This window comes from Semicossyphus pulcher, unplaced genomic scaffold (assembly GCF_022749685.1).
Source record: "Semicossyphus pulcher isolate SPU_LCO1_2020_fin unplaced genomic scaffold, fSemPul1.0.p SCAF_7, whole genome shotgun sequence".
NCBI classification, from domain to species: domain Eukaryota; kingdom Metazoa; phylum Chordata; class Actinopteri; order Labriformes; family Labridae; genus Semicossyphus; species Semicossyphus pulcher.
The window spans coordinates 22,950,188-22,967,236 of record NW_027211748.1 but is presented as its reverse complement, the minus strand read 5'-3'; the positions used below and the strand labels follow the sequence as shown (position 1 = coordinate 22,967,236).

General features: G+C 42.8%; 1 protein-coding gene across 1 annotated transcript in view; it reads right to left on the bottom strand.

The window, feature by feature from the left end:
* carmil3 (capping protein regulator and myosin 1 linker 3) overlaps positions 1-17,049 on the bottom strand; it is a 119,465-nt gene that overhangs the window by 47,387 nt on the left and 55,029 nt on the right. Inside the window, exons 15-18 of the mRNA XM_069685403.1 lie at positions 14,033-14,109; positions 7,349-7,453; positions 2,270-2,339; positions 2,087-2,168 (exon numbers count right to left, since the gene is read on the bottom strand). Of these exons, the coding sequence (XP_069541504.1) occupies positions 2,087-2,168; positions 2,270-2,339; positions 7,349-7,453; positions 14,033-14,109 (334 nt within the window). The remainder of the gene's footprint in view (positions 1-2,086; positions 2,169-2,269; positions 2,340-7,348; positions 7,454-14,032; positions 14,110-17,049) is intronic.

The window sequence follows — 17,049 nt, the reverse complement described above, 5'->3', positions numbered from 1 at the left end:
GCTCTCTCCAGATATCACAGCAGCTGAGTGTCCGGAGCTTCTTCTGAAAGGTCAATAATTGTGATATGGTTGATAACCAGTAGAAAAGAGATGGATTGACGCATTGGAGGATGAAGGATAAGCAAGTACAAATAATTCTCAACAACAGGAAGCTAATGGTACAGCGCAAGGAAGTGGCACAAGGAGGTCAATAAGAGGGATTAAAGGGTTCAGTGGGAGCAGGAGTTCATGTGGCTTAGGAGGTAAGATATCTGTGGAAAAGCTAACATGCGGTACGGATTTGTGCAGGGCTGCACTGCCGTGCAGAAAGTGATACTGAGTGTTCACAAAAGTAACCACAGCCACATTGTAGCTTTGAGAGAAGTCAACCAGCGCATTTAAATCTGCTTTGCCTGGTGCTGACGTGAAAAGTGATCACACGGTCAGTTTCTGTTCCTTTTCTCTCTTCTGAGTGCAAAGTTTGTTATGCTGTGTAATATATCACATTGGGATCAACTGGTATTGAAGGTGAAATGCTTTTAAAAACATTTCACTCATTGTCCTTGAACAATAAAAAGTAACAGGTAATAAAAGATCATGACAGAAATTTTACAACCCTGTCCGTCAAAATGATACATGACAACTGAAACACAAGCACTGCTCAAACAAAGTTCTGTGAATCAATAAAGTTTGGATACTCAAAGAGATTAAAAAAAGGGTTAGTTTGCACAGCAGAGCCCTAATCCCTACGTTAAGCCTCTTGTATGGGTCAAGCTCTAAAAAGCTCTTTCCAATTCCAAAATGCAACTCAAAGGAGTCTTCATAAGACCCCTGTGGCTTAAATTCCCAACTCTTCCAAACCCCAAAATTGTAATTTGTAACTTTCAGGTGTTTAAATGTTACTGTTTAAATCATGGACTGTATAAAAAGATCAACAACATGACGGCTCCCTAAAAGTGAAGCCACAACATTTTGAGCGCCCCCTGCTGACTGGCTGCAGTATAGGTCATAAAGCCCGCCTCCTCCACGTTAAAGTTGTAATCTCGAAAAGGTCTTAGTTTCGTTCTCTTTGGCGACACCTATGGCGATAAGCGGTAATTGCGGGAGCACACTTCCCAGATATCCAGACAGTGTTGCATGTGTGACGTCCACGGTTGGCTCCGGTTGTAACTCTTGATTTTCCTCGCTTTTTCTTTGGATTTCACTTATTTTTGAAGTTCTATCTGTCGTCATCCATCTTTTCTTTGTTTGTTCAGCCATAGTAGATTACTGTTTACTCGCAACACTTGTAGAGACCGGAAAAGCAGCTGCTTAGCTCCGCCTACCCTCTCTGGCAGACCAACCACTGCTGGGTGATGGAAAACGTGTCACTAACTGGGCGCCGCTTGTGACTTAACAGACATTTATTTACATGAAAATCTTGTATTTTGACATGAGTCAAACTAGAAAATCAAAATACAAGTCAAATACATTTTTCTCAAACATGGTTTCTGTCATTATAGTTAGTTCTTATCATGTGTTCATTTTTCTGACAAGTTTATTTTGAATTAGTTATTTGATGCTGTCAAAAGGATGATTGACAGCTCTGTTGACAAATACGGCTCCTGCAGCCGATCTGTTCCAAAGTAGACGTAACTAAAACAATCACTACAGTCATTGAAGTTTCCATATCTGTGAACATCTGCTTCAGACCAACACAAGAAGCTGTTCTGCTGTTAAAGACGCCGACATGAAGGATCTTAAATGTGTGTTTTGGTTAGCAGAAAGGGCAGGACATGAATACCACGGCTCCACCAGTTGATCTACTGCTCAGACTGTGGGGATATTTTGGCTTCACATTTGTACAATGAGAGGAGATGGTGATGCATCGTACATCTTTATTGGTTCATTGGTTTAATCAATGAAGCAGAGGCAACCCCATAACATCGCTATAACATCAGGGTTACTTTTTCAAACTTTGGAAAGCTCCCTATAGACCCGCACAAGACATTACAGAAGGGTCATCAGGGTTTTAAAACATCTACATAAGTTAAAATTCAATATTTAACACAACAACAGACCATCTCCATCCCTTGTATGTGTGTGTGTGTGCTGGTGTGTCTCTTACCATTATCAGAGATGTCCAAAGTCCCCACGCATGAAACTCGAGGAAACAGCTCCTGAATCACGCCGGCACCTGCTGACCTCAACTGTTGGAGGAAGACAGAGCATGATGGGATCGCCACGAGCGTTAAATCTACGAGGAAGATGAGTGAATCTACCTACAGCGGTGCAGACTGACAGAGCGTACCTCACAGCTGCTGATGTCCAGGTGTAAATCAGTGATATGAGGGTTATTGGACAGACCCAGGAACAGAGCCCTGAGGGAGAACACGGGCAGGGGAGGGTGAGGGAAGAGAGACAGGAGAGGGAGAGAGAGATTAATGGGAAACAGATAAAGAAGGAAAGGGTGGACAGATTGATAGGTAGATAAGAAGAGAGGGTGAAAACAAAGGCAATTAGTAAAAGCAAGGCAGAAAGAGGAAGAAAGATCAGTCCCACATAAATCCAGTCACTTCCTTTCCTCCCTCTAACAACCTGAAGAGATCATCCGACCCCTCCCCGCTGCCCCACGCTCTCCTCCGCACACCTAAAAGTTTTAGAGCCTTCTTAAAGGATTTAGAGAAAAGTAGCTTAAAAAAGACGGTTCGTAGCCAAATAAGCTCCAACCAGAAATCACCTTAAAAACCTTCAACTTCTCTTCAGGAGAAGTGGCCAATTGTTGCTCGCACACACACACACATGCACGCGCAGAGCTCAGCCGGATGCAGAGAGAGAGAGCTGCATTTGCACATCAAGGCACTGCTGGAGGTTGTTCTTGTGCAATGAATACACATTTAAGAGTTATGCACCATGAGGAGGTAATGAGGAGAAGTGCTAAGTGGGGAGTCCGCTCCTTCTGTTTTGGCTGAGCTCCATCATGCAGCAGACAATCTTCTCGGTTGTTGGCAGTTTGCTTTGTTTACTCTGCTATTGATTGAGTTCTCTTTTTGGCTTTGAGAAGCTAACAGCAGGTTACACACCTAACAGAGACACTGTAATGTAGCAATAGTAGCTCCATAGGGAGCATTAGTTTCAGTTGTTTGTTCTCAGAGCTGGTTTAGCGACAGATCTCCTGAAGCTGAGGATACAGAGTCCTGCACAAAGACGCGGGGGACACCGGCCAATACGGGGCCTTCGATGCGTGTCCTCTGATTGAAGGCCAGCCTACTGACATAACAGGAAATGGCTCCACTGTCGATGAGGAGTGTTTGAAACCTAATGGAGTCTTGATCATTAAAACTCAGCAATGCTTTGGATGCAAACTACGCTCCATATGGGGTGAACTATTTTAGTATTCTGGTCTGGCACAATAAAAGCTGAACAATAACATCCCACGATGCCGCTCGTACTGATGGTGGAGTGTTACACTGTCCTCTCAAGGCTGCATCAGTTATGCTTTAAAGCCGGGTACAGGCAGGAGAATACAGGAATAATGCATGCGAGTTATAATCTGTTTGCTAAAAGATTGGATGTAAAATTTAAAAGTCTAAACAGTGTTTTAAACCAAAGCACTTCACAGCCTCGCGAGTGCACACATTTTTAGCTTGAGTGGGGAATAAATCGTTCACCACTCCGAGGTGTCAGGTGTGACTAAACATTTCAGCAGCACAAATGCTTGTTGACACGGAAAAGTAAAAACTGCTGGTAACACTCAGCAGGTGCAGAGTTAGAAATAATGGGTGACATGAGTCATCGTATGGGCCACTTATATCCATGAACACTCAACATAGCTAATCACAACATTATGTCAGATCTGTGTGTATTCAGTCTACACATTTATGCAAGCGTACGAGCTGCTGGGGTGGAATCTAAAGAGGAAGCAACACCTCCACTCTGGCTCGTTTACACTGTGTCATCCCTGGATTATGTTAACTCCTACTGTGGGTGAAATCCTTTATAGAAATGCTTGAAGATGTAACAAATCAACGTTTATTCAGAGCATCATATAGTAACACACCAGTGTTCATTTCGTTAACGGAAATTATGACGAAAAATGTTCGTCAATGACCGTCCTTCCATGACGAAGACGAGACGTTGGCGAGCAAAAAATAGATCTTTGATGATAAAAACTGTGACGACACTTATGTTTTGTTTTTGTTAACGAGACGAGACGGGACTTAAATGTGCTCGCAGTCATTTGAGGCTTCTTCCGCACAAAAAGGAGCGATCACCGGCTGCCTGCTTCAGTCAGGTAACGGTAAATACCAACACTGCTGCTGTAAATAAGGCAAGAGAGGAATGTTCAGCATGTGCGACTGTAACTGCACGGCTTCGTTTTGTGGCTTTACATGTGTAAAGTTACGTTCCAGAAGCTTCCATATACACACAGAACCTCAGCTGAGGTTCTTTATTACCCGTGCAGAACAGCGTCAGGAAACAATGAATGTAAAGATGGATAAAAGGACTTTACAGCAGATTGAACCAGTATCAGGCTGACTGAATTAGTTTAAAGAGAAAAAACGTTTTGACTAAAAGTAATGACTAAAATGTGACTTTTATTGAATAAAACTGGACTGAAATGTTTTGAGTTTCCGTCGACTAAAACTATAAAGGGTAAAAAAAGGCTAAAAAGCTTTTTTGTCTTAAAGGAGCAATTCGCCCCTGGAAAAAGCCGCTGTCAGTCAAAGCTGCTGTTCTCTGTTATCAATAGAAGCAATAATATTTGAAAATGGCGCCATAGCTTTGAAGACAGTTGTACTAACAGCTCGTGGTTTCGACCATTCTACATTCCTACAACACCCAGCATGCATTGCGCCCCTCCCTCTGAAAGGAACAGCCCAGCAAGAGACGCTGGAGTGAAATACTACCGTTTTCCAGTCAAGGACATTGATCACTGCAGGCAATGGCTCAGAGCGGTACAGAATCCGAAACACGACGAGAATATACCGGTGGATCGTCTAAAACATCTTCAGGTCTGCAGTCTACATTTCAAAACTGACCACTTTGAATGCGACATGACATCCGAGGCGGGCGTCCTAGATTGAGGAAGTGTAGTTTAGCAAGCTTCCTGGCCTCCACCAGATGACGCGTTTTACGTAGTCTGGCGGAGGTTTTCCAGGGCCCCTTGGAGAAGCGGATAGCGTCCTCCAAAGGCACAGAGCCAAATCTTTTTGGCATTAGCTCCCCATAATAGCATGACAGGACTGAGGTTGAAAATCGGCAAACTGGCCCTTTAAATCTATATCTCTTTAAATCTAAATCCAAAATTTACACTGTAACACAATTTAAATTTTCTCTTCTTGAATAACGAGTTGATGGCTTCTTTCTCACATAACATCAGTATACTATTACAGGGACTGTGTGATGTGTATATTAGCGTCTTCTCTTGGCGTTTATTGCTGTTTATGTTGCCAGCTCAGTGTGCGCATCCTGTCCAGAGTTTCTGTGAATGAAGAGGAAGGGACTGTTTGCCAGTTGGCTGTCGCAGACGGTGATTCACAAGTCAGAACCGATCACCGTCAGAGTGGAAGTCATTCAGTGGAATATTTGTGACGTACTGTAAAAGACACAACTGATGCAGCAGGAAATACAAACACTGACAGAACACTTGGTTAACAAATGTGTGAGTGCTGATGATCAGTGTCGAAACTTATGTGACGATTCAACTTTTTGTCTCCTAATACTGATTCCCACTTTAACTAAAAACACGTTTTCCAATATTTGAAATGTTTAAACCTAAATATGACATCATATCATAGGAATCAAGACCGGTTACGTCTTGATACCACACCATAGTAAGGACACTGATCCTGATCTGCGTGTTGATCATAGACTGTTTAAAAAGATGGACGACATGACAGCTCCTTAAAAGTGAAGCCACGACATCTCTATCGCCCCCTGCTGACTAGCTGCAGTATAGGTCATAAGGCCCGCCTCCTCCATGTTAACAGATGGGACTTGAGTCAAACTATGAAATCTTGCCAACGACTTGACTACAAGCTAGTGCAAGAAGGCAGCCTGAGGCCTGACGTAGAAACCTGCAGCCGTTCTGAACGGCCCATTTCAGAAGCTACCTTTTTAAAAATGTAATTCTGGAAAAACACGGAATTAGGCATTTTGCACTTTTTCACTGTGAACAATAAACACTAGAGATGCACGATATTATCGGCACGTTAGCTGTATCTGCAGATTATGGCTTGAAAACGACGTATCGGCATCGGCAGATATGTTGTTTTTCTGCCAATATTTTCCACCGATAATACAACACTTGAATTATGTGAAAATGCTCGATGATTCCTTAAAAAAAGAAAATGTTGCATACATATGGCATTTTGTACATAACCTAAGTTTAAGTACTTTTCTTATATTGCCCAGTGAACGTGTACATTTTAAAAAGCACTGTTTTTCTGCATCTGCCAGGGGACCACTACAATGAGAGAAGGCATTGATCAGCATATCGGCAAAAAATCAGATATCGTGCATCCCCAAAAATGTAAAACCCATGCAAAATATGAGAATATCCATTCAAAAGGCACAGCCCCTTTAAAGTAAACAAGTTGTGAGAAACTTTCATTTTGTGTCGAATTTGGTGGCCTCTTCTCTCTTTCCTGGTCACATCCTTTACATGCTTGTGTAGTATGCTCTTAAAAAAACGCTCTTTTTTTTAACTGCCTAACCTTCTGCTCACTGTGAAACTTTCCTGGGGGAAATGTAAACAAAGGCTGTTTGGGTCTGCAAGCCGTAAATTGCTTCGTCGGATTACGACCCGGTGACAGCTGTGGTCGACATTGAAAATAATCAGTCTTAAATTAAGACTGTTTCCTAACCGGTTAAAAACCTCTCACAGTGGGTTTAAAAATGTTCCTTGCCCCCTTTTACATGAGTACCTAACACGCTGCTTGGATTTAGATGGAGCCTATGTACCTTTATATAATTATATAACCTCCTCTTGTCAAAGCTAGCCTTTATAAAAAGCTGTGGCGTGTCTTTCTGGTGCATTTTTGCACGTTTGTTTTGATGCTTTTCTTGCATTGATTGGTTTATTTTGTACCCATTTATTTATAACTAGATTAAAGAGAGGGGTTATGTAAGTAGCACCTGTCATCACCTCACAAGGTCATATGGGGGATTGTGTTTGTCATACAGAAGTTCATTCTTTTGCTGTGTCCAATGATAATCTGATCAGCCTGGATGCATAATTAATAATAGCACAGGGTCAAAGTGAATGAGGTCATTGTACAATGAAGTGCTGCCCCCTTTTCTGTAAGTTATTTGCATCTTAGACGTGCTGAAGGAGGTTCAGCGTTTCAAAGGTCCCTTTAAATCGTCGCCTGTGACAGTGACTCACCTCAGTGAATCAGGGGGGACTTTCATAGAGGCCAGGCTGACATGGGTCAGGCTGAACGCGGAGCTGAAGAACTGGCGGAAGGTCGGCAGTGAATCTCTCGCTTTCCTGTAGAGGAACAAGGAAAAAGAAAAGGCAGAATTTAAAGTATGTGAGCGCTAACAATGGATCCCGAGCAGGCGGTTAGGCAGGCAGAAAATGAAAGGAGGCGAGGGAAGGACGAGATCAGATAAGAGCGGAGACAAGACAGAGGATGAGAGAAGGAGTTGATGAGCTCATAGAAACTGACAGGTGACAAACGAAACAGCAGGAGAGAGAGAGGGGGAGAGGAACAGAGAGAGAGAAAGAGAGGGAGGGAGAGAGAAGGCTAAAGCAGACAGATGCTGGCTGTGACATTTAGGTCAGTATTATATCAACGCAACACAGAGAAAGGGTGAAGTTTGCATTAATTACTGTCACCAGCTAAAAGGTAACATTGACCAATTATCCAACCATCTGCTTGGCACATACAGTACATTAACCTGTCATCAGAGGAAGGACAGAGAATCGCTCTCTGTGCGTGCAACATCCCTGCGAGGCACGATACATTAGGGGACTATCCTCTGCTTTCACAGGATGGATGTACTACACCGGTTCAGATCTGTGTTTGGAGTCTGTCAAAGCAGCCAATCTGCCATTTTAGCCCCCAATGCACAAACAATTCCCCACAGGGGAGGAAGAGGAGGTGGGGGGTTTGGAGACAGCGGGAGAAAGGGAATGAGAGTAAAGAGAGAGAAGCGGGATGAGTTCATCTTGCAGAAACATGAGGTTTGTTTTCGGAGTAAAGATAACCTGCTTCCTCTCTTCAGGCAGCTGATGTGTTGTTTACTTGAGCTGAAGATATGCTTTTTTTTTTTCATTCTGACAAACAGTGTGTATTTAAAGAACGAGGCCCTCTGAATAGTGCAGTTCATATGACATCCATCATTTCAGTTACTCATAAACAACTGTGTAAAAGTCAGTCTATCTATGACCAGTGAAAAGAGAAAGAACATGATATGGTTAACCTTCATGGCAGACATGTTGCCTCGTCAGAGCAGAAAAAGCACAGGTGAAAACAATCTCGTTAATGACGGCTCAGTGATGAGAGCGCAGTGACTAATGTCGTTAACCACAGCTGTGTGTGTCTGCTGTGACACGCCAAAATGTCGCATAAAACAAGTCGTCTTTATTTTGTCTTTAATTGGATAAGATTTGTTAAAAAAGGTTAAAAGATTTAATTATTTTCTTTTAAATTAATCAAACAACATGTCATGCCTTATTGTAGTAAGAGGAAAAAGAGTCTACAGTTCTAGCAGCTCTGTGAGGCTGTACTTGCTTTGAGCCAAAAGCATCATCAGCATGCAATTGTCTCACAATGACAATGCAAATCACTGACTGTTAGCCCCATGTTTACTGTCTAAATTTAGCATCTGCTATTTAGCATTTAAAATATAGTACAGCAGAGGATGGGAATGCTTACTTTTCATTAGTCCTACGAGTGACGGACAAAGAAAAAAACACAAATGTTAGGCTCATGGTGGAACTAGAGAAAGTCTTTTTTAGAGTCTTTCCTAGAAAAATAAAATGTAGAGAAATATAATTATAATATAAATCATCACTTATGGGCCTCTATACGTGTGTGTGTGTGTTGGTGAGTGTGTGTGCAGACCCTTTGTGAGACCCTTCCCTCTGCATCTATTCTGTTGTTTTGCTCTGCACGGGACGTTTTCAGGAGGTGCGCTGTTGTGGTCCCCTGAGACAATCACAGCGTATAGGTGAGTGTGGGAGTGGTTCAAATTAAGGCCCCATTCAGACCGGCGAACATGGTGAAAGAGCAGTGCAGGCCTTCTTTCTTTTGGACAGGTAGGTGCCTCAAACCGGCTGGGATAAGCTAACCGGCGGTTAGCATGCTAGCATAAAGATAACCGTGATGCTGTTGGTGTTAGCTCGGCGGGGTGGGCATGTTCTCGCATGAGAGAGTGAGAGTGAGCTTCTGGTTACGAAGAGCCGAGGAGGAGGGGCCCAGTTTGAGCGTGTTGTTGACAAAATGCAGGAAAAATCTTCCTGATTACACCTTTAAATCAGCATCTTTCTCTACATGTCATTGCCAGCCCAATCCAGATCTGAACCCCATTGAAAACCCCATCGACAAAATATCGATATCACAATATATCGTCAGCCCGTCTGGTGTGATACAATTATCGTATCGCTGCCGTCAAATATGGATATTTTAATTTAAAAAACATTGAACAGATCTCCCGGCCAATTTGAGTCAACACTCATTGTTTATCTCAATTTGTGTCAAAATCTGTGAAACTGACACCAAATTGCAGTGAATAATACGGACGGTCACAAGCCATCGAACAAAGAGTGGCTTAACCAACAGCGCTGTGACAGACTGGTGGAGAGCATGCAGAGATGCATGAAAGCTGTAAATAAACACCAGCTTATTCCACCAAATATTGATTTGTGAACTCTTCCTGAGTTAAACATTAGTATTCTGTTGTTTCAACATGAACTTGTTTTCTTTGCATTATTAGAAGTCTATTTTACACACACCTTTTCATTGTTGATCTAGAGCAAAACAGATTTCTGCACTAGTCTCATTTTTTTCCCTGAGCTGTATGTTATAAGGCTTTATATTTTTGCTCAAAATTCCTCCTTAATCCCAACGCCTGAAGTGACACAGCGAGCCGGCTGTTTGTGTTGTTCATTTCTGTATCTATGCGATGATGATTTGTAAGTTATACCACTGATTCAGGGACCTTCACTACTTTAAATCCTGCTGACACTTCAACTACACCTCTAAATTATAAACTCTGCTTAAGTATGCTGACGACTGCACAATGGTCACTCATAAAATTTGCTGAATAATACACGAAAAGCCTTCATTATAAGTCAAATAATGAAGGGTTTCATCTTCTGGTTAAATATTTACAGGGACTCTTTCTTGCGTAATAATTTCACATCATCTGAGTTCTTTTTCTTCAGCTGATGTTTCAGCTCTCTATTTGACCCGACTCCTCGACTGCTTTCAGCACTTTAACTGACCTCAGCAGAGTTTAAAAGTTAAAAATTACCTATGAGTCAACTCTCTCTAATTAGCTGCCACATTCACTCTTTTAACTGCTTCAGCTTACTCCCATAACAACCGCATTTGAGCGACTCAGCAGTATAGGACATTATAATTCAAAAGTTTCACACACAAAGTTTTCTCTCCTTTCTCACAGTTTGTAATTTTCATTATCTTTCTTTTCTATGTATTTGTAAACAGATAACCAGGGCAGAAAGTGTTGCTTGTAACTCCCTGAATAATCTCCACATGACTACGCAGCAGAAAAATATGAACATGACCTGACTTTAAACCTCCTCACTAATGCAAATTCAGCCCAAAGCGATACATCACTTGCCTTTAGATGCATATTCTGTCTGAACCTCTCTGACACTGTAGCTGAAAAGCTGCTCTCCTCTCTGATTACAGAGCCAGCGTTGTCATGTGCCCATGTGTTTGGCACAGCTGTTTAATAGGGATGAGAGCAGTAATGTGACCGGCTGAGAATATAATGAATAATCACAACGCCCCTCCAATTTCTCTTCCGCTTCACAGAATCCCTTTGTGCATATTGCAGTGTGAGTGTAAGCCCTCATTGTCCTTGTGCGCACATGACCCCGCGCTGATTGTTATGATTGCACTGTTAAAATACGACGACTTTTATTTCAGACTTGCAGAGTTGGCTCGTAATCTGACAATAATAACAGCAACAATTAGCCCGTGATGGATGTTAATTTGAAGCCCTGCATACGCACACACACACACAGCTGAGAAATTAATGTATTCCTTGAACGGCAGTATAGTAGTTTCCCTTGTGATAAGACAAATGTATGTGTGACCGAGTCAGGCTTTCATAATGCTCCGGCATTCACCCCACACACATTAAAGCATGTTAACTTGGTTAAAAAGATAAAACTGTGTGTAAAGAGAGGATATTCATGAAAGAAAAAGGGAGATAAGGACGAGGAAATGAAGTCATGAGGGGTGAAAAATGGAAAAGGTCACACGGACGGAGCAGAGTGGGAGGCAAAAAGGGCCCAGATGAAGACATTTAGATAGTAGAGAGGGAGAACCAGGCAGCTACATTACAAGCCGCTGCCACTGCTTCTGTGATAACCTCCCATTGTGTGGAAAGCCAGCTCGTCTTTGACCCGTTTGTAACGATTAGCATACAGCCTGTCAGGACTCCGCAGATACAGAATGGCTTCTGTCGCATAAGTAGATACCGTGTCACTGTCTCTCTCTCTGACAGAACCCTCTCCGGAGAGCTGTATCAGCAGCTTGTTACCACACGTGTGTATGTGTGCGTAACCCTATCTTCATCCACTGCTCATTGTTTCTCGAAAGTGCCACATCTCTCTCGCTGTGTGTGTGTGTGTGTGTATGAAACTATGATGGGTGAAGGAGCGGTTTCCATATTCATGAAACTGCACCCGGGCGGTTCTTATCAGCTCGGTTCAGCTTCGCGGCTCCGTTGTTGTCACCCCACAACACCGCAGCCGTCTGACCGGCAGCACTGAGCAGGCGTGCATTTAACGCCACGAGAAGCCGTGACGGGCAGGAGGTGGGGTGAAGAGAGGGAGGGAGGGAGGGAGGAGGAAAGATAGGAGGAGAGAGAGGTGAGGTAACAGGGATGAAAGGTGGAAGATGTAAGGAGAAGGGAGTGATAAGTATAGAGGAAGAAGAAGGGTTTATAAGGAAAGAGGATGATGGAGTCAGGGAGGCATCTAAAGCCAGCGGTTAGTGATAAACAACTTCCAGCCAAGACTTCCTTTTCAGTGCGCTGCATTGTTTACAGTCCAGTTAGCAACTTGAGAAGTGAGCATGTGTTCAGATCAAAAGTGAAGCGAATTTCACCCCTCCAGATATGTCTGCACAATAAACAGTCATTTCATGGTTCATTAAATCCTCCGGAGGAGCGCCCGTTTCTGGTGAGTCTCAGTTTCACTGTAAATAGTAAGTTAAACCCCTTTCCCACTGGTCAAAAAACCTGCTACACTCTGTTTTTTTGCTCAGTGGGAAAGGCTACAATCGGCATTCACACCCGTGTCAAATTACTCTGCAGTAGACAAATTTGTCGGGGCCGAGTTTGATGAATAGACTGAATGAGTAATAGATACAACAAAGACCTCACCACAGTAACATCTTCACTGTTTACTAACCCTGTTTCCGGCGCGTTTGTGACATCAGACGGTGACGCAGCAGGGGTATTACACAGGCTTCATTGCTGGCTTACTTCAGCGCTATGAACCCGAAAAAGAAAGTGTTTTTTTTTGTGATTGACTTTAATTAAGTCTGAAGTTTGCTGAAATTTCAACATCATGATGCAGATTAGTAAAAAGTAAAAATGAAGCTTTGTCAGGTCTGTCCTCAAGAGGAGAAGAAAACTACTTTTAAAATGCTCGTTTGTCGAACGGAGGTCGGATCGATCATTTCTGATGCATTCGAGGAAGTCTGGAAATCTGAACACTGAACGGCTATTGTGACAGAGCGTCAAGGGAATTTATCTCAAGTTGAATTTTTGATCAAGAACACATTGTTAGCTGTTAGCATGTAGATGTCTGTTTATAGAGATTATTGAGAAGCTAAATCGTTGTCAGATCAAGCTGATGGGAGCCGGGATGTCATTATGGCGGATTACGTTCCGTCTGCTTTTGCTCTCCTCGTGGACTGTTTTTCCTGCATAGGCCGCAGCCTGCTGACACGTGATTGGTCAATATTACTCGGACTACAAGTGTAGTACAAAGGGAAACCTGAACACTTCCTGTACTCAGAATCCCCGCCTACAGATTCTACATTTTTACATACAAATTGTTATGTATAATCTGTAAACAGACGTTAGAAAGAAGAGAGGAGAAACCAGAAACAGAAGATGGATGCAGCTGGAAATTCTTTTCCTGTTAAAAATCAGCATCATTAAAATATAGAATGAAGATAAAAAGGTGAAAAAGACCAGAAGCAGTGCAGCCAGACACATGGAAACAGTAACAGATGGATTGAGAGATACAGTAGATACAAAGAAACAGACAGAGCGTGAAAAAATTCAAGCGTGGGAGCCTGGGGATTGGAACGATAATTCCCTTCCTGTCTAAAATTAGTCTCATTTTTCACCAACTTCTCTCTCTGTAATTGTGTAATGTAATATGCTGAGCAGGGAAGCTCCTGGGCTCCTGGGGGACTCGACATGATGAGAGCTGGAGACGCGTCTGCCTGCTAGCTAGGTAAACACAGACGCACGCGCGGATACACCCACACACATACAGTTACACCGAGTTAGACTTGTGGGCATGCAAACAAGTGCTTGACAGATGCAAAACTTGTTAGCAAACAGAGACATGTGTACGTTAAAGAAAGAGGGAAGCACATTCTGCACACACACGCACGCAGCGAGCCAGAACAAATGAGGGGAGAGCGAGCGGAGTGTGCGCGCTAATTACGTCAATGAGGTCCAGGGCTAAACACTAATCTACAGCAGAAAATAAATGATGATGCTCGCTCAGCTCGGCGCCTCCTGGCTGGAATTCCTCCAGAGCAGTTTGGCTGAGTCAGAAGATTACAACGTATTTACAAAAAAAAAGCTCTAACAGGGATTTACACTTGAAGTGAACGCCCACCTGTGAGAGAAGGAGTTCTTGGACAGGTTCAGGTAGGAGAGGTCGGCGCAGCAGCCTCGCAGCAGCGCTCCAAACAGCTGGCGGAGAAACAGAGAGACAAATGTGAATTGAATGCAGCACAAATGGTTGTAGCAGAGATTTAAGCTGACACAAATGCAGTCTCAAGCACAGTAAAAAATTGATGCAACTGTATTTCTTTCCCGGCCAAAGCGTCCTCCGTAAAAAATATCCCCAAACGCATCATGCTGGCATTATAGACGGCATTACGAGTGAGAGTTTCACAGAAGCCTGATGCTGCGGATTGGTGTGTGTGAAAATGGGCCAGACCAGAATGAGATACTACAGCTGGTCAAATCAGGACAAAACGAGTATTTGCAATTTGTTTTAGGATTTATTTGATCCTTTTTGCGCCATATGGTCGGGCTTTGGACAAAATAATACATCGTTTCTCATCATCTTCGACAGAGCCGTGCCCTTCTCATTCAAGTGTGCCTGTCGTACATGGCTACAAATGATATCATGTGTGCAAAGGAAGTTTCTGCAGGTGAAAACAGCAGCAGACACAAATCTGTCCTGACTTCCTGCTCGTTATCTGCCGTTGCTACTTAGCGAGATGCAACATTATTACTGCGCGCGCTCGAGCAAAGCCTGTAACCAGAAAATGTTCTTTCATCTGAGACGCTAAATTGTGGCGTCTCATTTTACTGGGAAACGCTGATAAGGGGATTTGGCTCAAGTAGTCATTGACTCGGTGTCTAGACTTTGGTATCAGCTGTGCTCAGTGGATGCAGCGATGGAGAAAAACATTTAATTAAGTAGGTTTTTCTATGTTATGTTACTTTATATCACTACTCCACTACATTTCAGAGAGGGCAGCTTAGTTACTTAGTTTTCAGATTCATATTTCACATAAAACCTCAAATGACATGCTTATAAATGACAATGCATTGGAGATAAACATTTCAACTTGTTTGGCGAGTGAGCCCTCACATAAAAACAGTGTTTAGTCATAATGCTGTTCAGAGAAAGGTCCGGGTGGACAGGACAAAAGCAGCAATAAGATTGTCCACAGGACGCGCCAGAATCAACACAAACCGAACGTTCCCCACAGGAGCTTTAAATCAATGTTTAAATTAAATCCTGTGCTTGAAACAAGGATCAAAGTCTACAGCCATGCTGGCAGCTCTGTGATGCTGCATGTCAGCATGCCAACATGCTAATAATGACAACATTAAAGTGCTGAAGCTCAGCAGGTATTATGTTTGCTGTGGTCACCGTCCATATGGAGTATGTTAGCATGCTAAACACAAAGTACAGCTGAGGCTGACGGAGTGTGTTCAGCTTTATAAGTATTGTGTTATGTAATAAAATGAAGTATTATACACATTTTTTTCAAAGATGGCTTTTTTTATTGTATAGGACAGCTGGAGAGAGGAAATGTGGGGAGGACAGAGTGGGGGGATGACATGCAGCAAACAGTGACAGACTGGGAGTTGAACCTGCGATCAGTGCATTGAGCACTGTAGCCTCTGTATATGGGGCGCCTGCTCTACCAACCGAGCTAAACCAGTGACCCCTAATTGGAATTTGAGGGAACATGAGCGTCTGAAACATATTATAGCTCCTTATACATTACATGTCACATTCACCCTTTCACACACACACTCAGGCAGAGGCTGCTACGTTAAGTGCCCAGCTGTCAATCAGTTATCACATTCACAGCGATGGCTATGCCACCGAGAGCAATTTGGGGTTCAGTGTCTTGTCCAAGGACAGATCGGCATGTAGATTGAGGGAGCTGGGGATCGAACCGCCACCTTCTGATTCAAAGACGACCGACTCCTCCACTGAGCCACAGCCTCCCAAATAAATAGATTTGGAAAGTTTAAAAGTTGTTTGAACTTACAATAAAAAATAAGACATATTTTCCTAAGAAATAAAAACATGGATCTGAGTTTCTCAGCCCAAATGGTCGGAAAGTAACAAACTGAATTTTTCATGTTCCTGTCCATTGGAGGGTTAATGCCCCCTGGCTTCAGCAGCTGAATGCAATATCACAGACACTTCAGTGTTTCTACAGATCTTTCAGAGTATGTACGGAAAGTGCTCCACTGTCTGAGAAAGTCTACTAATTCCCGATAGCGGGAGCAAATGGGCAATAAGAAGTGTAATTGTATCACAGTGAATCAAAGCCAGGCTGAAACCAAACCAGAGAAAAAGGCATTACTTACATCCTTAAATCTGTTATATAGAATATCCATCAAAAGTCAAGTTTCACATTAAAGATGGAAAAAGGTGCTCGAACCTCCTTCAGGACATTAGTATTCTGTCACCTACAGTTTCCCTTTCTTTATGATCAATGAAACATCACGCAGCAAAGCAGCCAGCCATCCACCAGCCATCAAAGTGCATATCCAATCACCTCTCATCTTGCGGAGATATGGCTCACTGTCAAACTTCAGGGCTTTCTAAAAGGACCTAAATTAATACACAGATTTTTCTGACTAATTAATCTTGAAATAAAGATGATAAATGTGTGTTTGTTGGACAGGGGAAAGCTCTAGGCTCAAATAAATTGGCATCAAAACCCAATTTCTTGTGAGCCTTTAAGTAGAATCTCATCGCTGGCGAGAGGTTAAACCATCGGACAAATCAATTTTTCTCTGGCAGTGTGATCCATCACGCAAACTGACTAATCGACCGTCGCCGGTACATCAGCGCAGATTAAAACAGGAACTTATTAATAATTCAATCCAACAGGCCAACACTAAAAAAGACAAATTCTCCCTCAGACAGTTCCTCTCCAAGGGATAAATGACAATTAGCCAAACAGGACATGAGGCGGCGATCACAGAGAGCACTCTATGGGTCTCACAGGGGATTTTTCGAAGGAGAAATAAGGAGAGACAAAGTTTAAGAACTTGCAAACAAAGCAGAACAGATGCAATGATTTCCGTTCATGCACAGCATTCAATAGAAAATTCATGGCCCACATTTACAAGGAGGAAGGCGGAGGA